This window comes from Rutidosis leptorrhynchoides, chromosome 10 (genome assembly GCF_046630445.1).
Source record: "Rutidosis leptorrhynchoides isolate AG116_Rl617_1_P2 chromosome 10, CSIRO_AGI_Rlap_v1, whole genome shotgun sequence".
In the NCBI taxonomy this organism is placed as follows: Eukaryota; Viridiplantae; Streptophyta; class Magnoliopsida; order Asterales; family Asteraceae; genus Rutidosis; species Rutidosis leptorrhynchoides.
This window is the reverse complement of record NC_092342.1, coordinates 254,888,874-254,905,044: the sequence shown is the minus strand read 5'-3', so window position 1 is coordinate 254,905,044 and position 16,171 is coordinate 254,888,874. Positions and strand designations below refer to the sequence as shown.

The 16,171-nt window shown below is 37.9% G+C and overlaps 1 protein-coding gene across 1 annotated transcript; it reads right to left on the bottom strand.

Annotated features, from left to right (window-relative positions):
* Nucleotides 1-7,620: 7,620 nt before the first annotated feature.
* Nucleotides 7,621-8,376, bottom strand: LOC139870969 (uncharacterized). The gene has a single exon (XM_071858728.1). It carries the CDS (start codon nucleotides 8,374-8,376, stop codon nucleotides 7,621-7,623), a length of 756 nt encoding a protein of 251 aa, XP_071714829.1.
* Nucleotides 8,377-16,171: the final 7,795 nt, after the last annotated feature.

Genomic DNA, 16,171 nt, shown 5'->3' with positions numbered 1-16,171 from the left:
CTGCCCCACTCTCTGCACTTAACAATCAAACAGAGGCCATCAAATCCCTCACGGATAAGATGGAATCTCTTGCTAAACAACTCGGAGAACTGAAGACGCAGCCGCAGCAGGTTAACCAAGTTCAAGCTTGTGTTAATTGCACCAACCCGCAACCTACTGAAGAATATCAAGCAGAGATGTTTGCTATTTCCACCAGACGGATCACTTCCGATGACGAGTCTTCACCACCAGCCGATGATGTCGAGATGGGTGTCGAATCACAGTTTGTAGACGACCCAGAAATGGAAGAAGAGGATCCCAGCGAAGAAATAGAGGAAGAGGAGGAATCTGAAGAGGAAGAGGAAATGGAAGACGTAAAAGAAACTGCGACAATACCCGTTCCAAGCACTGAGCATCATGAAGAAATAATGAGGCTTGAGACGGCAAATCACAGTTTAATCATTCGCTTCAAGAAGAAGACCGATAAGGCTGAGATTAAGGACATAGAAATTGATCCTGCAAGTATCAAAGTGGAGAATCAGAATACTAAAGAAACCCGTTCATCAGACGCATCCTCAGAGGAACAAGATACCGATGATGACGAGGAAGAACAACATGAAGACATTCTGAATAACTCGCACTCTCCAACCGAACCAGGTCAAGGGGAGCCGGACTCTTCCTTAGATCGAATTCCGGTTATATCCACACACGCAGACATGATTACCTTCATCAATGATACCGATGAATTTGAAGACATTCTCGAAGCCATCCGAAAATCAACCATTGATTTCTCGCTACGCTTAACCGAACAAATTATGGCTATCCGAGAAGAACACCACCTCTATCTCCGAAGAGAAGACAATGATGTTGAAATCCTAGAAGAACGCATTCAAGACTTTATCAATTCTCTTCACGATCATATCTATCACGAAGAAAGGCAACGAGAGCACAATTCAGTGGTTCGCATTATCCTTGAGACAAGATTCTATCGAGATCAGAAGATCATTTACTCTAGGGTTTATAACGCCTTAGCCGGATCTGCACTTCCGTTCTCACGAAACCAACGAGCACTACTGACTCTCATCCGGAAGCATATGGATCTTTACACCGGACGCCCGACTTATCACTCTGATTTGCAAATGATCGAGGATATTCACAGCTTTTTCGCTCTTTTGGATAGAGATAATTTTGAAAGCACACCAGACAGACTAGTGATTTACGTAACAATTGATCACCACGCTGATCTGATTATCAAAGAGTTACGAGACGCTGTTATAGAAGAAGCAAGGCAAAACAATCCGTTCTCTCATCTTGAACCATATCGAGTCAACATTCCCACCTATGTTACGAAGCAGCTATCACGTATCTTTCACGAATCCACAGATCCTAGTTTCACATTTAAAGTTTGATGTCGGGAGATATACTCAAAGACTGTGAACCTAATACTCGGATCAGGATTGCTGTTCACTTCTTTCCAGCTTCGTCTCTTAACTAATTTGTGCAAAGCAACAGACTCTTACTGTGGAGATCACCGTTTCGAAGACTTCAAAATTCTAAAGATACAGTTTCTGACATTGTTTGAAGACCTCTGAAATGAGCATCCCATAAGAGAAATCATCAACACCAGCACTACTTCTATGATTGACATTCATGGGTCAACCAGCAGAGCTGTGGACCATATTCTCATCGGACTTCAAGACTTATCAAGAATCGAAACTGCGCACTACTTATCTTTCAGAAGATCTTCAAGAGAAGTACCGGATCTGTTACCACTATCGGTCCGACACTTTCTCAGGATTTATCCACCAAGACTCACATTCCCTCAAGAAGACTAAGATCACAACCATCAGCGAGGGATGTTTGCATTTTGAAGCATCACTACGGTCGAGCCAACGACCTTAAACAAAAGCGCTTCTCGGGAGGCAACCCGTGCAATAAAGTAGAGTAGAAGAATAAAGGATGAAAAATGAGCCAATAAAGACGCAAGGATTGGAAACCAGCCGCATCTGCTAGGGGTATTTCTTTCTTCTCACTACTAGCTCAAGATTCAAACTATGCCACATCCTAGCTTATCACTAAGTGTGGGATAACACAAATAAAAACACTAGACAAATATTCCCAAATCTTCAACTAAAACTCCTAAGTGTGGGATACACTAGGAACATTGAGGACAATGTTCGTCTAAGTGTGGGATGTTGGTATCTTTTTATGCTGTATTATAATAATCCATTACGAAGATTCCAAGTCCTTAAGCCAAATTTCAAAAATTTTGCAAAAGAAACCCTTTTCAAACGAGTATTTTTGAAAACCTGAAACGTTTGTCAATAAAAATGAGGCTTAAGTAAGGTGGAAATCTTGTTAGATTAAAATCTCTAATAGAGCATTGCATGACTAAGGCATTATCGACCAAAATTGATTATGGTGAGGCACCCCAAATAAGACCAGCATTCATCTTTAATGCTTCACTATTTTCCGTTGAGAGTGCCGATGTCTGTGCTCAGAATCAGAACTTGCTTTAGATCTACATCTCCAAGAAGTGAAACGTGATTCGGTTGTAATCAAAATAGCTAGCCATTTGTCAAACATAAACCTTCCACACCTCCACTACTTCTACTCCACCACCACATCCACATCACTATTTCTCGAAAAATTCAGAAAATGAGATTCCTTCCGAAAACTCGATGTTATAAACCTCTCTAGTATCATGGCAAAGGTCTTGAAAAAGTTTACCGGCTAAAAGTGTCTCGAGATGAAGTCTCCTAGAAAAAAAAAATTTGAATGATTTTCAAGTTCTGAAAAAAGGAGCAGAACTATATAAGAGAAACGCCGAAGAGAACTCGACCGAAAATGATTATTAAACGAAGAAAAGTTCAAAAGTGCTTCTCAAAATACTTCAGCACTCCTATCTATCCGAATAAAAGTCTGTATAAAGACTACATCACCCTTTATTTCAACTTCACCACCACTCCAAAATTCCTTTCCCATCATTGACAAATGACCTATAAAAGTTGAGATTACTACCGTTCTCGCATTAGCAGCAAGGATTTGAGTCTTTATCAAGCCTATGACGATGGGTGCAGCATGACTGGCTATGAGTGTATTCATTTCTTAGATCTATAGGGAACCCTAAACACTTGAGTGATTTCAGTGACCCGTGAAAGCTAGCCTATGTCATGTAACCTCCTCGCATGCTGGCAGAGATAACTTCAAACCTAATATAGATGACTCACCTTATCTTTTTGCTCTTATAATAAAAGCAATCGCTTAGGCTATTATAAAAGAAACGCTGAAAAGATTCTTAAAAAATGAGAGTTTGCTTGAGGACAAGCAAAGTCTAAGTGTGAGATATTTGATATCGGCTAGGAAGTCACGTTTTTACCCCGGTATTAAGGCCCAAAAACAAGAAAGATTCGAACTTTGTCGGCAAAATACCCACTTCATCGGTTAGAATTGAAGAACAAGTAATTACGAAGGTGGTACAAAAAGAATCAAGAGAATCGGAGCTAAAATGAAGATTCTAGAGCAAAAACGGTGAAAGACAAGAAATCAAGTTACGATCCAGGAAATCAAGGCTGACCAGCACCAAAAACGGCCTGCCATACGGCCTGTCATACGGCATGCCAGTATGGGGTACGGCCTGCCAAACGGCCCAGCAAACGCCCCGAAGAAACGGGCTGCCAAATACGGGCCACCATACGGCCTGCCATACGGCCTGCCAGCCGTATTTTGGCAAAATCCTAGTCTATTTAAAGGGTCTTTGTCATTCATTTCAACACACACTTCAATTCACTTCTTTCTCTCTCTTGTACAATATTAGTCATACTCTCAAGGCCTTCGACTCCGTGCTGGAAACCTAGTACCCGGAGAAGAACGCTGAAGATTGTATTAGGAGCGGTCTGGAGTCTTGAAGTTGTCACTTCTGTATTCGGAACTCGTTTAATCTACTAGTACTTCTATCCTTTATCTTATATAATGTTTTATGATATTGTTGCCATGATTAGCGAGTAGTTATCTTTAGTGTTTGCTATGATGTAAGCAGTTATAATGCCGAAATAATATTATGGTCTGTGTATGCTGTTGAAATGCTTTTCGATTATGCTTTAAACTCAATCGCTTTTCCAACTAATAGAACGTAGTTATATGCTCTGTTATTGGGAAGTCGCGAACCCTGATTCAGAGTACACTATCTGTGTCATCCCTTAGTAAGAGAAGTCTATCGGATACAATGTAAGATCGACCGAGGCACACCGGTTGTAGTAAGTCTATCAAGCTTTGGATTCCGACTGAGGACTCTTTCGTAGTGAAACATCTGACTAGACCCTTAGTACATTGTCGGTCCTAGACCATGCTAGTGTAGTCACCAAGCATATAAACTTCGTACGTGCACGCTGAAGCACGGCGGTTGTTGTAAGCTGTACCTCTGTTAAGTAAGGCCATGGAACCCGGTTAGTGTTGACCAGTACACTGCACCATAACGCGGTCTCAAGCATTGCACCCCGCTTGAGGGATTCTTAGTTAATTAAGGAACTGTTTGTTTAGACACATAAAGGATTAGACCGTTAGGATAACCGAACGTGTTCATGGAAGTCAGCTTGACTTGGCCATGGTGTTCTTAATGGTTGAACTCTTTTTAAGGGCCTAACTATCTTTTACCAATCATTAACGAAAGCATTGAAGCACATCACGTCTCTCGGATATGGTAAACCATGTATTCTATTATGCTTAAGAAATTTTAGACCATTTTGTAATGTTAATACATCACTCAACCGAGTCGCTCAATTGGATGAGCCGTCTGAACGTGTATGCCTGTAGTCAGACTGCACGGGCGTCGGGGGTAAGGGACGTTGCTGTCTATTCAGAATCTTCAAGCCTAACGCAGTACCCAGTGACATGTCTTATGACAGGGGCGTTTAGGACCAGTGTAATGAATACAGGGCCTCTGCTTATTCATGAGCCAGCATTCCATAATCTCGGCAGAATAACTGATGAAATCATAGTATGCACTCACTTTAACCTTATCTGAATTACGAATTTTATTGCATTTACTTTATCTGTCTTATTAAATTAGAAAATCCAAAAATAAATATTCACTACTCCCTAACTATCTTAGGCTTAAATATAGGTTCGATTCTACTGATATCTCAAAAATACGACTCAGTCATACTTCCCTTACTTATAAAGAGTAGTAAGATTTAGGTCCCGCTAAATATAAATTTAAAACAGTACCTTCCTCCCACGAGTGGCTGATCCTGGCGAGCCGCGGCCTGACGACACCGCGCGAATAAAAACCGTCCCTTTCAGCCATATCACTTCATCAACAGCTTCATCTACAGGTTATGAATCTTTTAACTTTTTTTCGATTACAACTTGATTTTTGGTGTTAGGGTTTTAATTCCATTTTTACATAGACAATAACGGGATTACTTCATGCTTTTTCAATTTTATGAAGTTTTGGACATATTCTAAATCGATTTCCATCTAAAATCAGGTTTGATGTAGCCTTCGAATACTGATTATTATTATTTTTTTATTATTAGTTTTTGTGCTTTGTTAGTCTGATTTCGTACTTTTAGATTTTTATTTGTTAGGTTTAGATTTTTATTTAGTATGTTTACTTGGTGTTTGTTGCCGATTATGATGGTGGTTTTGTTGGTGCGATTTTAATAGTTGAATTTTTAATTGCAGGGTTGAAAAGGACGATGATAGAGAACACAATTTTAGCCTGATACTATTCAACGTAAGTTTTAGACTTTGTATAAGCAATTTGAGGTACTTTTATCTGATAATTGTAACAAATCTACTGTGTATTTTTTGTTATTCATGCCATTATCAAATAATTATAATTTAATTGGATATAAGGATCATGAATTATTTTGGAATTATAATTTTAGGTGATAGAGTTGACTGAAATTGGAAGCTTAAATAAATATAAGTGATATGAACTTTTGTTGTTTTTTCTTGGTATTCATTTCTTTACCGAACTGATGTGTAGATGGGAATCAATGAACTTGGTTAGACCGATGATTTAATCACATAAGAACTTGACGAGAGATTGATAAAAGCGCAAGTTCTTTCTTTTCAAGATGAATCGTATTTCAATCCATTGAAGAAACAATCAAGGAACGTTTGACAAAGATCCAACTCATTGTTTAGTTTATGGGTAATCTGGTATGTACAATATTTTTTTATGCAAAAAGTAATATAGTTTTAATCTTCGGTTTTTTACAAAGATCCAACTCATTGTTTACATAATAATAATAGAACATGATGGTAAAAACTTTGCTAATAATATTGGTTAATTGTATGATAGTTTAGAATGTCTTCACCCATGAGGCCTTACATGATGCATCACTTGGTGCTAAAGAACATACAATAAGTGTTTACTGTTGTAGTAAGGAACTTTGCTAAACATTAGTTTATATGCTAACTTAGTTTGCATTAGTTTATGTGCTAATTTAAAGATAAATCATAGAACGTAGATAAAGGAACAGTTGATTCCAGACTTGGAGTTGTGCTGGAGATGATGGTGGTATTGTTTCATGTTATATTGTATTAAAACTTTGATTTCTTTAGATGTGGTAATCTTTACCCATTACCATTTTATAAGTTTGATTCCTTTAGATTGGTTATTGTTTGTGGGTTATGTTATGTAGGTTTCTTGACTTTAATTCAAGATAAATATTGTAGCTCTATTGTAAAATCGCATATTCATGTTTGGAAATCCAAAATAGTTATAATTGTACAAATAGAATGTTGCGGACTCAACTAAGGCCTGCAACAATTAAAGCCATAGATCTAACAGTAGGATCGACTTTTACATTTTAATCTTTAGTTGTATCTTAATAGTTCGTTTTTGCAACTTTAACCAAAAGCTTGATATCCAATTGTGTATACCAGTGTTGTGATGGGCAGTTGCACAAAAGATTCAAACTTTGTGTATGATCTCACTGATGGGAAGAGGATTGAACATACAATTAAGAAACAAAAAGACAAGGTACTTCATTTGATTTTAACATATTTAATTATATAATTCATTGTATGGTACTTTATTTTCTTTTTTATATTAGATCAACTAATAGTTTTTTATATATATTATGATTAAAAAATAATTTTATATATCTAATTACGGGTTCTTTTTGAGACATAATAATCTTTTATTATTTAGTCAATTTTTGCAGGGCCGGATTAAAATACAGATATAAGCCAAACTTCTATCCATTAATCTGGTGCTATCCCTGTTTCGTAAAAGAAAGGTATTGACAAAACGGTTCTTCGTGTGGTTGAAGGGTTTAAGAAGATGGCTTGACCCGTTAAAGGTCGTTTGTAAGTTCCATGTACTATCTATTCTGAGTAATAGCTGATTTGAGCTATAAATGATATAGTTAGAATGATATTGTTCGTTAATATGTTTTTTGATTTCTATATAATGTTTTTAATTAAATTAATTTAATGAAGATGTTTTAGATTGTTTTTTTTTTTTCGAAAAGCAAGCTTGTATTAAACAAAAGAAACAAGGAGTCGGGGAGGGCAATTAGACCCGCCCAAAAGTACAAGACAAAAAACGAGGAGAAGAGTTTGTGAGGATTCAAACTCATACACACTTAGGAACTAATGAACACAATTACATACAAATACACACAATTACAACGAAAAGTAGGAGCTCGGATTAGTCAACCAAGTAAGCCAATCCAACTTCCTACCGCGCATACGATTGGAGATCCACTCGAAGGACTTTAGTTGTATTTCGCTTAGTGTCACCGGAGCGGTCCAATTCTTATCTCGAAACACTTTGTTATTGCGGTTCTTCCAAATGTAGTATGCTCCGACCCACTCGATTGCCTGCCACACCATCTTACCAATACACGACATATTACAAGGAGAATTGCCACGTAGGATCTCACCGATGCTAAGATTCGAAAAATTTCCCAAACCACACCAACTATAGATACGATCCCAAACGTCCAAAGCATGCTTGCAGAAAATCAATGAATGATCAACCGATTCCAACTCATCATCGCAAAGTGGACATCTAAGGGAGTGTAAATCAATTCCCCGCTTATCGAGTTCGCACCTTACCGGTAATCGTTTTTTGATTGCTCTCCAAACGAAAACCTCAAGTTTTTTTGGTACTAACCGATTACGAAGAGATTCCTGATTCATATTCACCGAAGGCAGCACGTGATCTTCAATTATTCCTGTAAGTTCACGAACAGAAAAACAACCCGAAGCCGACAAGGACCACGACCAGCTATCTACCTTTGAGACGTCCATCACAATACTCGTGCATATATCAGAAAGTTCGACAACCTGTTGAATCAGCCTACCAGTTAACACCCGCGACCAGTCCCAGTTGAGTCTTCGTACAGCAGCATCGTTTGATTCCACGATCCGATCCATTAAACTGCAATGCTAGTTATTTTCTAACCTGAAAAGTCTTGGGAACCGCTCACCGAGTTTGGAAGTTCCAGCCCAGCAGTCGTTCCAAAAGCTAGTGTTGGCACCGTTTCCAATAACCCGCTTGAACGAGTTTCTGAATCCGACGCCAAGACCATCGATGAGAGAACCTGTAACAATGATATTATGCCAAGTGCTTGAATACGAGGGCAGCAGGTTAGCCGACCCCGAATCCAAACCGCCATCAGACCTGAAAATACTTTTAATAATTTTCACCCACAGGGAGTCGGTTTCGGTTTTAAACCTCCACCACCACTTCCCCAAAAGTGAAAGGTTTTTGTGTTTTAAAAGCCCAATATTTAACCCCCCTTATCATAAGAAGAAACAACCGAGTCCCATTTAACCCAATGGATTTTTTTCTCGGTACCCGACCCGCCCCAAAAGAATTTTTTTCTCACACTCTCTAAATAATTGAGAACACACGGCGGGGCACGAAACAATGAGAAATAATACAACGGAAGACTATTTAGGACCGATTTGATAAGGACTAATCTTCCTCTAAAAGACATCGAACGCATCCTCCAATCCGAAAGTCTATTCTTGATTTTTTCTATCACCGGAGACCAATCCTTTAATTTATTCATTTTAGACCCGATAGGCAACCCGAGATATGTAAAGGGGAAAACACCAACTTTGCAACCAATGCGATTAGCTAAAAGAGTGAATTCATCAATACCGACACCAACCCCATAGATACAACTTTTGTGGAAGTTGACTTTAAGACCCGAAGCTAACTCAAAGCATTTTAGGAGATTCCGGAGACTATAAACGTTTTCACGATTCCATTCACCTATGAAAAGTGTGTCGTCCGCATATTGGAGATGCGAAAGTAACACTTTATCATTCCCGACTTCCACACCCGGAGATGCGAAAGTAACACTTTATCATTCCCGACTTCCACACCCTTAAAAAGCCCTTTGTCCGTAGCCGCCTTTGCTAGTATGTTTAAACCTTCCGCCGCCAAAATGAAAAGGAAGGGAGAAAGTGGATCGCCTTGCCTAACCCCCCGGCTTAGCGAGAATTCCTCGGTTGGCGAGCCGTTAATGAGAATCGAAATCGAGGCGGAACTTAAACACGAATAAATCCAATTACGCCATTTTGAGCCAAACCCCATGCTTGTCATAATATCCATGAGAAAACTCCAATTAAGGCAATCGAAGGCCTTCTCGAAATCTACCTTAAAAATCACACCCTTTTGTTTAACGGATTTAAGATATTCAATACTTTCATTAACGATAAGAGCACCGTCTAAAATGAATCTCCCTTTGATAAAAGCACTTTGCTCGGAACCAATAAGATCAGGAATCACTTTCCTTAGTCGATTAGAAAGAATTTTAGCAATAATCTTGTAATAGCTCCCGATTAAACTTATCGGACGATAATCCCCGAAACACATAGGATCTTTTTTCTTTGGGATCAAGGTGACAAAGCATGCATTGCACCCTTTTGAGAACTCGGACTTCTCCCAAAACCATTGAATTGCATTGATGACATCCGCTTTAATAATATCCCAATATTTCTTGAAAAAGCGCAAATTAAAACCGTCCGAGCCGGGTGCTTTTGTGCTTCCACATTCAAAAATGGCATCATGAATTTATAATTCATCAAAGGGTTTCTCAAGTTGACTCGCATCTTCAATCGATATGGACGGATAATTCAGATCTTCAAGACTCGGTCTGTACAAATCAGGTTCAACAAAAAGTGATTTGAAATGGTCATGGGCTGCTTTTTTTATACTAGTGGGCTCATCAACCCACTGCCCGCTAACTGAAACACCACGGATATTACGCCTACAATTATTTCGGTTGATCACCGAATGAAAATATTTGGAATTTTCGTCCCCTTCGAGAATCCATCGGACGCGTGCTTTTTGTTTGAGCATCTTTGTTTTGAGTTCCTCTTTATGAAGCCACTGTTTTCGTTTGTCTTGCCATTCGGATATCTCGCTGCAATTCAACATGCCCATCTCGGCTTTTAATTCAAGATCAGTGGCCGAAGCTTTTAATGAATCAATCTCATTATCAAGTGTGTTGAATTTATCTTTGCTCCATTTTTTCAGCGCCTCTTTCACTAACTTAAGTTTGTTTCTAAGAACACAGTCAAGTCTATTGCCCGAGACTTGAACATCCCACGCCTCTTTGATGATGTCATCAACCCCGTCTTCATCAAGCCACGCATCGAAAAGCTTAAAAGGTTTTGGACCGAAATTTTTAACCTCGTCGTTTAACATGATAGGACAATGGTCAGAATGTTTTCTTTCGAGGGCGGTAGCCGAAAGAGTTTGCCACAAATCCATGAATTTTTCGCAAACAAGGAAACGGTCCAGCTTACTAAATTTGACCCCGTCGTCACTTACTCTTGTGAAAATTCTACCTCCTAATGGTATATCAATGAGACTACAGTTTTCAATGAGATCATTGAACCAAGTTGCACGATAACAAATGAAATCACAGTTTAAGCGTTCACTCGGATCCCTCACTTTGTTAAAATCACCGCCAATCAACCATGCTTCATCCCTGTTGTTACAAATTAAATTTTCGAGTGATTTCCAAAGTAGCTGCTTGTTGTGATCATCATGTGGACCATGAATGTTAAGAATATTTAGCTTAGCACCATTACCTTTCCACACACCTTTTATCCCAATAACAGAATCTATATTAATTATATCTTCTGCAACGAATTCATCAGTGTCCTAAATCAGTAATTGCCCCCCTACCTTACCAACCCTAGGCCTTTGAATAAACTCACAATTAGGACTTCCCCAAAGTGAACAGATCCATCTAAATTCAACCGAGAGAAGTTTGGTTTCCTGGATTGCTAGGAAATGTGGTTTTTCTTTAAAAATCAAGTTTCGTAGCCACCCAAATTTGTCTTCAACCCCACCAATTTTAAAGCTTCTGATATTTATGGAAATTATCTTCATGGTAACAGATAGTTCGAAACAAGGGTGAAAACAGCCGCTACTGAGAAGGGCGTGCCTTCCATTTAAGCCCCAATTTTGTCCCATATTCTTTAATGACAACAGAATCATTCGAATTGAAAGAAGAGTCAGAACGATTACCTTTATTGACACCAGATGATTCGCTAGCCATGGAGGATTTCACTTTACACGAGGTGCATTTGGATCTCAATGGCTGAGAGGAATTGGATTTCCTAGCAGAAGATTTGATGTTTAGCATTCTCGATGAAGACTTCCACTTCCTCAGATTCGACCAACAGCAATCAGGTTTCTTATGAGTAGAATTTTTCTTTACCAATTTATGTCCAGAGGTCTTCTTCTTCGCTAATTTTCCTTTATTCCCAGATGTGAAATTCGATTCTTTTAACCCTGTCCCAATTGCACCTGAGTTGTTACCACCGATATCTTTGCTTCTAGGCCCAACAGATGGCCCGCCCAGATAAATATTAGACCCCATGTTATTTATATTGACATTGGGCCCGTTGGGGATTACATCAAAATTAGGAGAATGCCTAATGTCATTACGGCCCAATCCATCAGGCGAGTTGTTTTGTAAACGTGCACCAGTCTTGGGAAACGGAGAGGCACATGGGGACGTGGGGGTATTAGGGTTACTGCACAAGCCGTTATCTTTTGCACCCCCAATGCAGACATCATTAATGTTATCTTGGAATACGTGCTCAGTACCCACGTAACCAGACTCTTCATCTTCATGCACCATTTTCACCGGAGAGAGTGACTGATTTACCTTCTTTGCCGGAGACATCGTCGGCGTCAAAATTTTGACCGACGGGAGCTTTTTCAAGGATAATTTCTTCATCGTAGTCAGAGTCAGAGAACGAATCTTCAACGAATTCATCATCTTCTTCGTCATCCTTCTCACTGTTATCAAATGTGTCAACCACAAAATTATTGCCAATACTGTCCTTATCATCAATGGATTTACAGTCTTCTTCGTCCCTTATATCTAATCCCACCTTTAGATTCAAGTTTTCTGAAATGACAACTTTGAAGATATCCATCTTAGTTTCCACCATAAAACACCCATCAATCACTTTTGAATCGTTTGTAAGAATTAAGACACTGCCTGCTAATAAGTTTTGATGATCCTGGGTGATCTCGCAGTTTGCCGTATCAAGAACTTGACCCCAACGACTTGCAATATTCTTGAAAGTGGTAGTGTTCCATGAAGTAATTGGAACCCCGCGAATATCCAACCAGGTGAGACGATTAGACACATACCAAGGGGTTTTGAGTTGTTGAACCATACTACACCACTTGTGAATCGAGTGGTCTTTGTTGTCGATGACCCTTTCAGCTTCGATGGACGAGTAGAAAACCCATAAAATGTCAAGACCACCAAGATACTTGATATCACAATTTTTCATACCCTCGGCATCGCACAATTCTTGCATCACTTGAATATATTTCCAGTCATTTAGCTTACCAACAATTGTTCTTTTGAAAAAATGCAAGTTGTGACAACTATCTCGAATGCGAATCTTTGAAGTAGGATTATCCACCATGGCATTACTTCTCCTATCAGTTAACATGTTTCTAAGATCTTTGGGGGGAAGAGTTCTACGTAGATCAGGAGCAAAGCCATGATTCCCCAGAACCTCGTTGAATCTTCGCTCATCTCTACCCTGGAGAACCGACCTGTTAAGTGGAGGAAACTGCTCTTGGAAAGAGGTTGTTACGATGGATTGCCTCAGCAGGTCTGGGATTTTTCCTATTGAACGCCTTAAACACCCTAATTGGATAATCTTCAAAGTGTAATTTCCTTAACTCCTGGAACAGCCCATCTTCATCCCTAACGTTGCCAAATCTAACAAAGGCGAATCGTTGCCCACTCTTTAGCCTTTTGCCTGCCATATACACATCCCTAACATCTCCAACCCGTTTGAAAGAACGCCATAAATCCGTCACACCCCAACTTTCCGGAAAATTGAAGAACATGAACGAGGTTAATTGGATTCCAAAAAACCTTGTTAATCGATCCTCTAGTCCGCCGTTGTAGTGTTCTCGAGTTTGTTTCATGCCTGCCCATTTGTTTTGATTCTCTCTCCTCACTCTCTCTCTCTCTTCTCTCTCTCTCACACACCCCATTTTAAAATTCTCTATATTGTTAGAGTTAGATTGTTAGTTGGAGGATAACTGTAATCATGGTTATAATCACACACACGAATTTTGATTAAGGCAGTTTCTCAAGCTCTTGAACCTAATGGGTTGTTATATTTGTTTTAGATGGAAGTAGATGCATTGAAGGCGAATATCTTGATTGTAAGAACCATTACTAGTTAACTTATTGTATGTTATTCTATTAATCTACTTTTATCTAGATGATTATGTTTTTTTTTTTTTAGTTCGTTTTTAGGTCCCGTTGGAGATAATGCGGAAGATGAAGAAACTGTAATCAAAAAAATTTGAGGAAGGTGAGCTGGGAGCATGTTTATGTGTTATTATAAGCTTAATTTCTTGATGTAATTATGTCATTGTTAGAAAGTAGTGGATAACTAGGAGCATGTTTATGTGTTATTATAAGCTTAATTTCTTGATGTAATTATTTGTCATTGCTAGAAAGTAGTGGATAACTAGTATATGTCATGCATCTAGGTTTATGTCAATAGTGGATACCTGGTATGTGGTCTTTTAACTAGTTACTTGGTAAAGTATCATAATACGAACATTTTCAATTTCACTCGCGTTGAAAATATGAAATATTTAAAAAATTTCCGTTGCCGGGTTTTGATCCTAACCAACTAGACTACAACGGATTGTTGCAAGCTGAGCTAGTTAATTGTATTTAGAAAATCAGCATCTACCCATAATCGTTGAACATAGAAGTAGAACATATACGTAAACATGCAATACACATACTCTTCCAACATAATGTAAAGTTTGCTATACGTGTATGGAGTAATTGATTTTCTTGTAAAATTCACCTCCCCATAGAACTACATTCTACATTATAACGGAGGATATTAGTTTTTCTAATGCACCAAAAAACTTTTACGGAGTATATGTATACATATACATATAGATGGCCGTCTTATTAATTTTTAAGTTGTGCGAGATCTAAATAATGGATCATTGTAAAAGTTAATTTTATCAATGCATATAAAAAGATTATATTATACTACTAAACAATAGTCATTATAGATATATAGTCATTATAGATAGAAAGTGTCCAAAACAATATCAAGATCGGAAGACTTTAACTCGTCAAAAGTAACATGAAAAGGTCCCTGACCAATCGAATAATTGATCAACTTTCAAGAATTCTAAGAAAGATTCCTCAAATTTTTTTTTAACGGCAGACGTCTCTTTTTGGTGACTACTGTTTGGGGCAGTCAAATATCACATAGTAATACTTTTTTTTTTTTTTTTTTTTTTTTTTTTGCTTTTAAGATCTTTGATTTAATAGAATGAGCAAGTAGAAGTATTAACTCATTTTGGAATACTATCACCAAGATAACGATGATACATCTCATAACTCGTGATATTTCGCAGTCCTTTAAAACAGGTTCAATATCTTTTATCATTTAACAATTTAATCTAGAGCTTTGTTACACATATTCTATGAACTTTTATTATATTAAATTAGTCCAACAAAATATTTAATTAACTTAAGCTCAATTATTATTTAGCCAATATAAAATAAGTACTACGTATTTGATTTCACTTTAATAACATAAAATATGTATATGTAAGGGGTTTTTTTTTTTCAAAAAAAAATTGGGCCCTACCAAAATTTTAAGCCATGGCGGTTTCTTATCTTGCACACCTTATAAAACGACTTCGATTACTTATTTTGCACACCCTGTAAGACTCTACGCATAGTGTTCATATTATGCTCTTCATTTCTCTCCTTTTTTTCCTTTCCTTTTCTACACTACGCTAATAAAAGACGAACACAACATGTAACTATCGCTTTACACTTATGCAGGTATTCCTTTTTCGAAGTGTAAATACTGACCAATGATAACCCCAGAGACATTTTGACATTTGTACATCCAGATTAATCTCCAATTATCGAAGAAATCACATATCACATACTCTCTGTATATAATAAGATAAGAGAACAACAATTACTATACTCTCATCTCTTACATCTTACACCCGATCAGTCATCCCCCTCGTTCTTAAGATTTATTTTTTTGTTATTTACACATCATTACAAATTACAAAGTGCATTCGCGAATCATGCGCTTACTCAAGACATGCTATCTTAAAAACTGACCTACGGAGATAGAAAAAGAAACATAAACTGCTGCTGGAAGAAAGGAATTGACAATTTGGACACGTGAAGGAAGCAATTGGTTGCAACTTGATAGTTGATAAACAGCCTTGAATCCCGATACTGCACAAAGTAAAGCAGAGTCATCAACTTAAAGCACAGCATCAATGATTTCACAAGAGATCAAATGTGATAATGTATAATGCGTCTTAGATATCAAACATTTTCTTGGGTAAATTAGCTACTTGAGTAGCAAACTTGCACCATTGGAGTAAGAATTACCAGGTTATACATTAAAAATATACTAAGAAGACACCACGTTCCATATGGTTGTAATATTAGATTAACCATAAAACAACAGGGAAACAGTAATAACAAAGATGGCTCTAAGAGCTATTAGAATTCCAATGAAGATATTTGACATAATAATGTTACAATTTTCTGCTTAGGTATATAGTATATTGGTAGCGTTTGTCCTTTGGCTCCTCGTTCTAAGAAAGACAAAAACAAGAAAAAGAAGGATAGAGTTTCATTCGTAC

Excerpts from the sequence above, each read along its gene's own strand:
- LOC139870969 (XM_071858728.1), bottom strand. The coding sequence starts at position 8,376 with ATGGATCGGATCGTGGAATCAAACGATGCTGCTGTACGAAGACTCAAC.